This window comes from Thamnophis elegans, chromosome 6 (assembly GCF_009769535.1).
Source record: "Thamnophis elegans isolate rThaEle1 chromosome 6, rThaEle1.pri, whole genome shotgun sequence".
Lineage (NCBI taxonomy): Eukaryota > Metazoa > Chordata > Lepidosauria > Squamata > Colubridae > Thamnophis > Thamnophis elegans.
The window spans coordinates 20,555,034-20,567,535 of NC_045546.1; the positions used below are offsets into that span (position 1 = coordinate 20,555,034).

Below are 12,502 nucleotides of genomic sequence, written 5' to 3' on the forward strand. Positions count from 1 at the left end.
ACCCTGCTATTTTGGCATTGCTGGTAAAATTAGTTTTGCTGTCTTTCCTCCCAGAGGCAAAACAGTGTAGCATATGTCTTCAAATTTTCAGCTGAAAAAAAAATCAACCACCTGGATAATATTATTTTTTATTACTGTGTAGTTGAGATTTGCGTGTTGGAAAGAAAATAGGGGAATACCAGCCAAGGTTAACTACTTTAATTTCAGAGAAAGGAGAAAAGTAACAGACTTTGATATGCCTTGACTTTGACTGAATTTTACCAGAGAGAATAAACTAATTGTCTGGATCCACTGAGGTTTTTATATGGGATATATGATATGGAATTGCTTTAGTTCAGCGGTGTCCAAACTTGGGAACTTTAAGACTTGTGGACTTCAACTCCCAGAATTGGATGCTGGCTGGGGAATTCTGGGAGTTGAAGTCCACAAGTCTTAAAAGTTCCCAAGTTTGAACACCCCTGCTTTTGTTGCTTTGTTGAGCTGTTTTGCTATCACCAAAACTAAATGGGGAGAGTGGAATCCTGTAGGTTTTTGAGGCTTTAAATCCATCAGCAGTGGAAATCTCCTGGGCTACCTGTGTGGAGTGGCCCTTGATCCTTACTCAGGATGCACTCAGAAAGTAGTAGTTGGATATCTAGGTTGTTGATATTGGAGATTTATACCAGTTTTTCACACTTATAACCATTATTACAGCAATCCCTATGGTCGTGTGATCAAAATCTGTATACTTGGCACCTGATTCATATTTATGATGATAGGAATATCCCAGGGTCATATGGTTTGTGACCTTTGGACAAGCAAAGCCAATGGCGAAGCCAGATTTACTTATACCATGAGGGCAAACCTATGGCATGCAAGCCCGAAGTGGCATGCAGAGCCAAGTCACTTGGCATGTGTGGCATCGCTCATTCCTCTTCCAGGTTTCTGGTCTTCTCTTTTCCGGTATGTGTGCCGGCCAGCTGACCATCACGTGTGCATGTGTGTCAGTAACCAGAAAACTAGCTGGGCATTGCGCATGCACTGGAAACCAGAAGTTTGTTTTTTTGGCACGCACATGCCCCCTGGGCAGCTCCTCTTAGAGGTTGCATCACAGATCAGCGCATTTGCTCCCTTTTCGGCACTCGGTGCCAAAAAGGTTCACCATCACTGACTTAGTATGTTGTTTTTTGTTTTAACAGTAATCAATTACACACACATATTATGAAATTTTATCTACACATACACACTTATATAACTATTGTATTGTGTTTTTTTTTTAAAAAAACTACTGCATTTTGTATAAACGAATTCCATATTTCACTAAGAACGTTTAACCGAATTCCAGGGCTACTCCCTCCCATGAGGCCTCTGGTTACCTGAAACAGGTTGCCTATCCGTGAGTGCAATAAAGGTGGAGAAATATTGACATTTTGTTAATATTTGTGGCTGATTAGGTTTGCTCCTTCTCACCTGAGCCTAGAGGTGCTCTAAGCAAGTCATTTCTTACTTCATCTCCCTTAAAGGTAAAGGTTCCCATCGCATATATGTGCTAGGTCACTCCAACTTAGGGGGCGGTGCTCATCTCCATTTCAAAACCGAAGAGCTAGTGCTGTCAAAGACGTCTCCGTGGTCATGTGGCCAGCATGACTAAATACGAAGGCGCACGGAACACAGTTACCATCCCTATTTTTTCTACTTGCATTTTACATGCTTTCGACTGCTAGGTTGGCAGAAACTGAGACAAATAACAGGAGCTCACTCTGTTACGCAGAACTAGGAATTCGAACCGCCAAACTGCCAACTTTCTGATTGACAAGCTCAGCATCTTAGCCTCTGACCAACCCCGTCCCGATTATCCTTTCCCTTAACCTCTCTGTAAGCCAGGTGGAGTTACAGGATCCTTGGAGCAGAGATCCATTGAGTTTAATCAGATCCCTAGCCCTAGCTGGCCCTTTTATAGCTGCAACATTGCTTGAACCATTCAGCGGACCTTTTGTATGTGGTACAAGTGTATAGCATAAACAGTGAATGGAAGTCAATCTCTGGAATAAGGAGACGTGGTTCTGCAGAGGGCCTGGGGAATCCAGAGTGGATTAAACGGAGCCTATTAAATGGCTGGTATCAATGTATGTTGTTGCCAGGGTGGGGGGATTATTTTATTATTTTTATTTTATATCATGCTTTTACGTCCTTATAAGCCACCTTGAGTCACCACGTGAGAGTAAGTGGCAAATTTCTAATAAATACATTGGATGTCCTACCGTTTCCCTGAAAATAAGACCTCCCCGGATAATAAGCCCAATCTGGCTTTTGAGCATATGCGCTAAACAAGTCCTCCCCAAAAATATTGCAATATAACAGCAGCCATGAGGCGACCACGCTTGCTGCCTCTGCACCTGAAAATAATAAGACCTCCCCCAAATAAGGCCAAGCACTTATTTGGGGGCTCAAAAGAAATAAGACCCTGTCTTTTTTCGTGGAAACATAGTGTTCATGAAAGCATGATAGTGATCTAACAAATGTTAAAAGCAGGTTTGCAGGCCAAACTTACTAAAGTATGCGATTAATATTTCAGATAAGGTGCATTTCTCTGTGTGTCAGGGGCAGGATTAAATTAGCTACAAACCAGCAAACCGTCTCAGTTGAATGTGAACAAGGGATTGAGTTAGTGTTCAGCATCTTGCACAAATCCAAAAGTAAAAACATAAAAGATTTCAGATTCATTAACTTATTAAATTTGTATGCTGCTCAACACCCAACACCTCGATGATTGCAACTATGAATTTTTCTTGGCAGAATTATAGAAGTATCGTGCCGTTGCCTTCTTCGAATGTTTTTTTAAGCTTCATGGCTTAGATGATAGGCAGGCCTACAATTTCCAGGCAGTTCTTTATCCCAACATATCAACTTTTTGATTCATTATGTGGCTCTATTTGTTGTTCACTCTTAGTGACCACATAGATAGATCGATCTTCTCCAAGCCATCTGTTCCTAAAAACATCTTTCAGATCTTCCAAGGGTGCATTTACCACTGTAATTGAGTTTATGCACCTTGCTGTTGCCGTGTCCCTTTATTGTTTTCCTTCTACTTTCTCAGCATTAGCTCCTTCTCTAGAGAGCTGGGTTGTATGATGTGTCTGAAGTAAATAATTTGAACTTGATCATTTGTTTTTCAAGTGAGAACTCTGGGTGGATTTGTTCAATGATCCATTCGCTTGTTTTCTTGATTGTCCATAATATTCTCAGGAATCTTGTCCAACAGCAAAGTTAAAAAAAAAACATGAATGCTGTTCCTATCTTGCTTTTTCAAAATTCAACTTTCACTTCCCTAGAGGTGTCCTGTGGGATGGGGAGCAGGTGGGCGAGGGAGAAATGCAGTATATTCCATTGTCATATGGCAAGCTTTGTCCACTGTGCATTGTGATGTTCGCTGCATGTACAAAAGAGGTCAGATTGAATCGGACCTAGCTTGATGTAGCGTTTAAGGTGCTGGAGATCATAGTTCTAATGTTCCCTTAGATATGAAAGCTGATTGAGACATTTGGGCAAATTCCCAACCCATCTTATATGGTTATTATGGGGAAATAGGAGATAGGAGCCTTAGGTGTGCTACCTTGAGCTACACAAAATAAATGCAGGGTATTCTAGCCAACATTCAAGTTGTGGGATGGGCAAGGACACATCAATAGGAAAGAGCCTTCTATAAAGCTGTTGTGCAAATTTAGTAGGTTGCAAAATTAATGCCAGAAAAATTGTTAAGATTGTTAGATGATTCCTTTCTTTCTGTTACTTAATGCCCATAAAGTAGTTGACAATGCATTTTTCTGTTTTTCTCCTTTGCTCTGAAATACCTCATTAAAAGAAACATACCTGGCACCAACCTGTATTAGAATAGTACTCATGATGTAATTAAGTAGCCTTCTTCTGGAATAATTATACAAATCAAGGGATAATCTGGAAAATGACAGTTTTAATATTTACTAGACAGCCTGTATCCTGTTGGGTCATCATTTTAGAGATATTTTCTTATCTAAACAAAGAAACAGATTGACCAAGGGCAGCCAAAAGTGTGGCAGGAGCAGGAACAATTCCCAACTTCCTTCGGCTTCCCCATTGTGTTTCCTTGTAAGAACATGGCAGGGAGCATTGGAAATTTCCTTTCCCTTTCCTGACAACAAAGTTTGTAGTTTATATAGATTTATTAAATCTTTCTCATTTTATTTTATAAATCTTAAAACAGTATGCAATTAACATAATCAAACAATTTATACAACAATGGACAGTAAAATAGTAAAGCAAAATTATTAACTGCAAGAGCCCTGTAACAATTTAGATAAGGGAATGATTTGTAATCCATTACTACCCTTAGACAAAATAATTCCTATGGGTTTCAGTAGGATTTAATTCAGAAAAGTAAATACCAGTAGCAGGATATGGATGTTGAGCAGAGAATGGATCATTCCAGATAACTCCAGAATATTCTCTTTCTTTCCAGGTGGAATGCTCTGGACCATGCCATTCAAAGGGGTCAGATTCAGAAGTAAATACTCTGAAAGGGATGCCATATGATAGGTTGTGAGCATAACATTCTTAATGAAGCAAGCCTGTGATGTTCAGACCACCCTTCATAATAACTTGAGCTACTACTGTTTTGACGAGTTTGCTTCTAGAAATTGCCAAAATGCCCCCTCTCCCTCTAGAATAGTGTGGTCTGGAGTGAAGCAGAGTTTTTTCGGACCAATGAATTTTGCACATTCCAAGTAGACACTGTAATTGTAGCATTAACTTGTCAAACAAATCAGGATATTCTATAATGTATTGTTTGTTTTTTAATTATGTCTATCGGTTTTTAAACATCTCCTTAGTCTGATACATTAACGATTTAGATCTCTTCAGTGCGATTAAAAAAGAAGAAGGAAAGTCAATACAAAGTGCCTTGCTTAACATAGTTCTTGAATCAGGATGGCAAAACAAGCTCATCTTATGGAACAAGCAGAAAAGAGATTTTGATTAATTCTTACAGAATTACCTGATGCTCGCCTTTGTTCAGGTGAAGGCAACCATAGAAATAACCGCAGGAAGCATCGCCAGTTCAACCCACTGCCTACAGGCAGGAAAATGAAGCAGTATCTTGACAGATGCCTATGTAGTCACTTCTTTCAAATTTCCGGTTAGGATATTTCATTTGAAAGAGCATGTTTTTTTTTTCATAGTTAAGGCAGAACAGAGAGATACTGAAGCATGGGATTACAAAGAAGAAATAATCATTTTTCTGGATTTCTTTGAAAATGAAATAGACCATAATGGAAACTTAAGACTTGTCGTTCCAAAGCATTCTATTAAAAATATGAATAAGATACTGAATACAGAATTTCATGAAGAATTTGACGGAACTTCTACCTAAAAGTCAGACAGTCACCTTAAAAAAATTCATTGGGGTGTAGTGTGTGTGTGATCTCCAAAGCTCATTTTTCTTCTGGGCTGACATATTGTGTGGCTTCTACTGAGAACCTACTATCAGGACATTTTCACAAATGATGCTCAAATCAGAATACAAAAATGATTTTAAGAAGCCCATGTGAAACTCAATGTTAGCTAAATTATACAAACAAAACACTCTGAAGTCATTAAAGCCAACTCATTTAAATGGCAAAGAAGTAGATTTTTAGTTGGATATCAGGAAAAATATCCCAATGATAACAGCTGTTCAACAATGAATGAGCTTTTTAGGAGGTGTTGAATTTGCCTTAATAGAAGTTTTTTTAAAATGAGAGACTGGGTGGGGGACGTTGTAGCTGTGGATTTCTGCATTGGTTAGGGAGTTGAAACAGGTCATCTCCAAGATGCCTTTGACTATTAACTTCTGATTCTATCACAGAACGGAATAGAATAGAATTCTTTATTGGTCAAGTGTGATTGGGCATACAAGGAATTATCTTTGGTGCATAAGCTCTCAGTGTACATAAAGAAAAATAAAATAGAATACATTCATCAGAATCATAAGATACAACACTTAGTGATAGCCATAGGTTACTAATAAGCAATCAGATTATACTAGGAAATAAAAGAAGCAATATAAATTTAAAGAGTCATAAGTGGAAAGAGATAGGTACTAGGAAAGACATAGGTACGAGGAAGGAAGAGAGAATAATAGTAATACAGTCTTAGTAGATAATTTGACAGTGTTGTTGGGATTAGTTTGTTAGGAGAGTGATGGCATTCAGAAAAAAACTGTCCTTGTGTCTAGTTGTTCTGATAAGCAGAGCCCTATAGCGTCGTTTGAGGGTATCATTTGAGTTTCACTCCTGTGACTAAATGAATTCTTATAGACAAAAACAGGATAGTTAACAGTATTTGCCAATGGCTTCTTCCAGAACTTTTTAAGAAATCAAGGATTAGGAGTCTAGTTAGGACTAGAAGTTAGGAGTAGGAGTCTAGTCAAAGTCTTAGAACTTTCAAATAGTTTCCTATCCTGTCCTTGCTTAGCTTTTTGAGATCAGCATAATCTTGCTGCATCTTGCAGTCCTCCAAAACATGTTGCGAGCTATTTAGCTGATTTCTGTTTACAATAACATCACGGATGGGTTTTGAACCTCATTCTAAGTCATCATATGGTTGGCTTTGCATATTGTGTGGTTACAAACCATCGTGCTGTGTAGATTGTGCCTTAAAGTTGGTTATGAATACAATCCATTGAAATTCAATCAACATACCCTAGTTTAGCATCTCTTGTTGCATCTTAAGATGTACTACTTTTAAAAACTTAGATGGAGAAGACATATTGTATCAGGCTGCTAAATGTAATCCCAGTTTAAGAGGATGTACACTTATATACAAAGTTGTGCAGGGCAATGGCAATTTTATTAGGTATTTGTGAGGAACTGAAATACTAAATATACAGGCAATGGATCTCACATTTCATATGTTTCAAGTTAGTTTCAAAAGACAACTTAAAAATGTCTGACATCCATCTTGCCATCAAATTAAAGGTGGCATTCTGCTAATGCTTGAAGGTGGCTCAGTGGCTAAGATGCTGAGGTCAATCAGAAAGGTCAGCAGTTTGGCAGTTCAAATCCCTAGCGCGGCATAATGGAGTGAGCTCCCATTACTTATCCTAGCTTTTGCCCACTAGCAGTTGGAAAGCATGTAAAATGCAAGTAGAAAAAATAGGAACCACCTTTGGTGGGAAGGTAACAGACTTCCGTGTGCTTTTGGCATTTAGTCATGCTGGCCACATGACCACGGAGATGTCTTCGGACAGCGCTGGCTCTTCGGCTTTGAAACTGAGATGAGCACCACCCTCTAGAGTCAGGAAGGACTAGCACATATGTGCGAGGGGAACCTTTACCTTTACCTTCTGCTAAGGCTTAGAGAACTCCATGCTGGCTGCAAACTAGAATCCTAGCAAAGCCTGATTCCTACTTTACATTGTTGAAAACTGTACCCTGAAATGAAAAACCCATCCTGTGGCTGAACTTTTGATGTTCTTTGATAGGGGCACTTACCACATGATGGAAGATGCTTCTTCACAACCGAAGCCGAAACCACCACGGTTTCAGATTCCACATGGAAAACAGCATAACAGCCTCCGGGGCAGGGGAAGAACTCCTGGCGGTGTTTCCTAATCACTTTGCACCCTGGCAAATTATATATATTTTACAACCCCCGGTATGCCCAAATGTGGGAGGAAAATCACTACTTCCATTCTCTGTCCTTCGGCTTGTCACAAGAGACCATCCAGACAGAACCCAATATTTTTTTATTGTTGCCTTTTTTGTTTGTTATATATATATACACACACACATATACATACATATATACACATACACACACACATATATATATATACATACATACATACATATATATACATATATATACATATACACACACACACACTCACACACACAGAGAGACAAAACCGCGAGCACGTGGCGACTGAACAGGCCACCTCACCTCGCGCCGGTGCGACCTGGGCAACGAGGCTTTCCTGCTATGGTCGCCCGCGTGAATTCTGGAGCTGCTGGAGTGGGGAATGGTGAAGTTGCTAGGAAAAATGACCCGAAAGTTAGGCAGAAGAACTGCAAAGACTCTCAAAAGGAGGACAACCCACCTCAGTGCCCTCAGAAAAAGACGCTCCCTCCACATTCAGGGGGAGATTCTGAGGAGGAAGCGTCCAGAAGTTTTGCAGCATGATCAGTTCAGACCCCTCCTAGCGCCCCCCCCCCGGTCTGAGTCTCGTTAGGTCTCTCTCTCTCTTTCCTTTTTTTTTTTGAGCCCCAAAGGTCTGTTCCGCGCACGGATTCTGGAGGCGCATGGAAGTTGCTTTCCAGCAGTGGTGTATGAACCATTAAGCAGACTAAGCACGTGCTTAGGGCACCAGGCCCAAGGGGGCACCACAAAGTTGAGATTTTTACAGTTTCTACAAAGGAGGGGGGGGGCATCAAGATTGGTCAGTGCTTAAGGCACCCGCGAGCCTTAAATCCGCCACTGCTTCCCAGGGAAGTTGTGAACGCGGACTTGCCGCTTGAAGGAGGAGGGGAAGGGGGGAAAAAGCGCGCGCGTTTGTAGAGCGCGCGCGTTTCTCCCACCGTCAAACTTCGTCCCAAGTAAACGCGTTTTAAAGCTCAACGCTGCCAGCTTTTGGTTTAAAAAAAGAAAAAAACCTCTTAGCCTCCTGGGAAAACTGGAGCCCGGCTGAGTGCAGAACCTCAAGCTTTGATTTTTGGGGAGGGGATGGGGGAGGGTTCTCCCTTTTACATACTCGGCGAATTCCGTGACCAAACGCGGAAGCTATCTAGCTAAATAAATAAATAAATAAATAAAAATAAATAAATAAATCCCAGCCAGATTTACTTTGATCTAAGGCCGCGCTGCTCTTCCTCCCTCCCTCCCTCCCTCTCGTTCTTCCTCTTCTCCCCCCCTCCCTATTCTGGGAGCTCCTGACTCAATTGCGGCTTCAAAGTTTCTGGTCCGCATCGTTTTCTGCCCTACTGCATACCCACGGACCCAGGAGTGTCGCAGACCAGTAAAAAAAAAAAAAGCGTGTGTGTGTGCCGGTCCTGGTGAGAGAGAGCGAGCGAGCGCGGCGATTCAATTGCCTGGAGCAGGCTGGGTGTGGGGTTAGCTGTCTATTGCAGCAGGTAATGTTGAGCGCTAGGACCTGGGAGAGCCCCTCAGCCGCCCGCAAGCTGGACTACCTTAAACCCAGCCCAATGCCTCTTCCTGCGCCACTTTTCCCTGCGTGCTTGGATGGGAGAGCCGCAGCAGCTCGGGGCTGGAGTACAACATCGCCCGGCCAGCTCTGCCGAAGCTACACCTGTTCCGAGGCAACTCGAAGAAAAGATCCCCGCACTTGGACGGAGCTGCCTTCCCTCTTGCCTGGGTGGTTCGAGGCTGGAACGTCGGCCGGGCTGAACCGAGGAGCATCCGCGTAGAGAGAGAGAGAGAGAGATTCTGGATAATAGATCTGGACGCCCAAAAAGTTTTTAAAATATTATTATTTTTAAGAAATCCCCTTATCCTTTCGGGGGGAGGATTTACCTCGGCCAGCCAATGTGAATGTCCCTCCCTTATTCTTCTCCCCCCTTCCTTTCCCCTCCTTTTTAGGATTCATGCTGATAGATGCAGTCTGGTATAGACTAAAAAGAGCGCATGTCTTTGGGGAAGCAGATCCCATAAAAAAAAGGGGGCCTGGCGTCCGCCGGGCATCTGAGATGCCATATATCGATAATGTATTTGCCCACTGCCCTCTGTAACGCCTAAGGCGCCGAAGTTGCTATGGTCATTCCGCTCCTAAGCCCAATGGAGAAACTACGGATTTTGATTCTTTTCACGGCTGAATGGGCAGAAGACCTCACCGCCTGCTAAGAGCCCCGGGAACATAGACCTCGTCCGCTGCTTCTAGACCCACAACCCGAGGGGGGCTGAGAGAGCTATGTCCCGGTGCGGAGCGAGCGCGCTGCTTTTTTCAGACTGAGTGGGCGATTTGACCTTGAACCCAAAACAGCGGGCTACTTTATTCCGGTGTCCTTTTTTTTTTATTTTAGTCTGGAATCCGGTGCGATTACTGATGGATTAAAACAGAAATCTCTTCCCCCCCTCCCCACCTTCCCTCAACGTAACTGCAAGTGGAAGGGGGAAGAACGGAGTGGAGACACATTTTTTAAAAAAAAATTGAAGAAAAAAAATCTTAGGTTGGGCACTAGCAATTACAATTTGCTGCCAACCCCCCCCCAAAAAACCTCGTTTACCTTTCCCCCCCTCCTCCAACCCTCTCCGCTCCTGATGGCTCCTTTAGGTGAAGTTGGGAACTATCTCGGGGTCCAAGACGCCGGCCCCTTTGGGAACGTGCCCGTCTTGCCGGCGGACAGCCCGGTTTTGTTAAGCGACCACCTAGGGCAGTCCGAAGCAGGTGGACTCCCCCGGGGGCCTGCGGTAACGGACTTGGATCACTTAAGAGGCATCCTGAGGCGGAGGCAGCTCTATTGCAGGACTGGATTTCACTTAGAGATTTTCCCCAATGGTACGATCCAAGGAACCAGGCAAGACCACAGCAGATTTGGTAGGTATGGGCGGTTAACCCCCTGGTGGCCGTGGGAGGGCTATGCCAGAAGTCCTTCCTTGCGCAAGGTGGGCGGCTGGGAGGGGGGTGGCGGAGAGGAAAAGGAGTGGATGCTGCTGGTGGATGGCATTGTGGTGAGAATTTGCAGATCCCTGCGAGTGTCCAAGTGGGGTGGGGGGATAAAAAAGCAGTATAGCGTGGTAAAAGCGATTGATGCGGGCCGCTCTTTCGCTTAGGAGTAAATGCAAGTGTTAATAACGAGAGGGAAGGGTCCCTTCTCCGCAGAGGTGTAGCCCGGCTTTTCAGTGAAACAGTTTCCAATCCTGGCAGGAATTCTCTGGCTCTTCAGCCCAGGCGTCTCTATTAACTCTTAAGTAAGCAGACGTGCCGAGAAAATTGGGCTTTTTCACTTTCACCATTCTGTAAAGTGTTTACACGATCTTCCCTCCCCTACCCGCTTTTCCTATCTGCTCCTATCCACCTGCTTAAACTGCAGCAGAACGTCTGGAAGAGCCGTTTTCGGCCGCCTTTCGTCCCTGCACTAGCTCTTCGTTGCTGAAGGGACCCCCCCTTTTTTTTTTTGAGAGAGAGAGAGAGAGAGAAGGGTTGTCCGCACACAGCCAGCCCCTCTGTCTGTCGGTACCGGCATAATAAACCAAGACGTTTTGGTCCCGAAATAATTCTAGCACGAAAGGAAAGGAAGCCTTCGCCTATCTTCGCGTTTCTGTTGCATGGGGTAATGTCCGCATGCTTAGATATATTCCAGCGTCAAATGAAAGACCCGCGCTGGTTAGCAGCTGCACACAGACTTCGCTTAAAGTTTGGGTTTTTTTTAAAGCCCTCTCTCAGGAAATTTTCTGTGACTCAGCATAGACAGCCGGCCAATTCAGCCTTCCCCAACTAGCCGCACTGGAATCGCAAATGCCTTTGTGTGTGTCTCTCCCCCCCACCCCCCCAATAGCGTGATTTGGGAATGATGGGAGCTATAATTCCTATCTCTTGTGCCAGGGAGGACGCTGTGCCACGCATTCAAAAGGCACCGTCCGCGCGTTTTGATTGATATCGCAGGGTTTAAGTGGCGGCTCATGATTTTAATTGTACAGGCTGAACTTTGGAGACTGGAGAGAATGAAGCAATCCCACTTCGGAGAGCCGAGTGCTGTTGGGAAGGACTTGACTGGAAATCCACCTGACTGCACTTGGCCCAGATCATAAAAAGATAAAACAGTTCAGTGGTGGTTTCCCTTCCCGCGGTCCTGATATATATATATCTCCATTTCGTATCTTTTATTGCTTTCGAGAGCCATTGGGAAATGCCGCAGTTCTGTAACGAAAGGGTGTCCTTCGAAGGGGGAAAACGAACTAGGTCTTGTTAAGCCACCCCACCTCCTTTTTATTCTTGCCTGAATTGGGTTTCCTTAGCTCTTGAGGACATACACCCGCTTTTCGCCCCCCCTCCCTCTACCCCAACGCGGTTTACGAAGAGAATCAGACTTGCGGAGCTCCCAGGAACCCCTTTCCCTTAATAAAACGCCGGGGCGTGCGTGCGACATTGAAAGGCATCTTAAGAGGCGGTAGCAATTCCTGGAGGGGAGAAAGTTGGGCGATTTAGCAGGAATTGGGTTTGGAGCCCGCTCCGTCCTCCCTCCGCATGCCCCTTTTGCTCCGGAATGGCTTTTTTTTTTTTTTTTTTGCGTGGCCCTTATCATGCAGCGGTGGAGATCTGGTGCAGGGTGTGAGCGTGGCTGTATGTATATAATGTATGAGATGCATATAGAATGCATGCATGCGCGCGCTCAAAGACCGGACTGGAGGCTTTACGGTACAATTTTCGTGTGCGAAGATCGGAAGCGGTGGCATGTTAAAAGGCTGCAATCGGGTCTTCTGACGCTCAGCACCAGTCCGCGGGCTCAGCCGGTAGCAGGTGTACGGTGGCCGAGCTGAAGCTGCTGCTTCCTCG

General features: G+C 43.9%; 1 protein-coding gene across 1 annotated transcript in view; it reads left to right on the plus strand.

Annotated features, from left to right (window-relative positions):
* Positions 1-10,238: 10,238 nt before the first annotated feature.
* FGF9 (fibroblast growth factor 9) overlaps positions 10,239-12,502 on the plus strand; it is a 42,207-nt gene continuing 39,943 nt past the window's right edge. Inside the window, exon 1 of the mRNA XM_032220117.1 lies at positions 10,239-10,543. Coding sequence (XP_032076008.1) covers positions 10,267-10,543 — 277 coding nt within the window. The 5' untranslated portion in view covers positions 10,239-10,266. The remainder of the gene's footprint in view (positions 10,544-12,502) is intronic.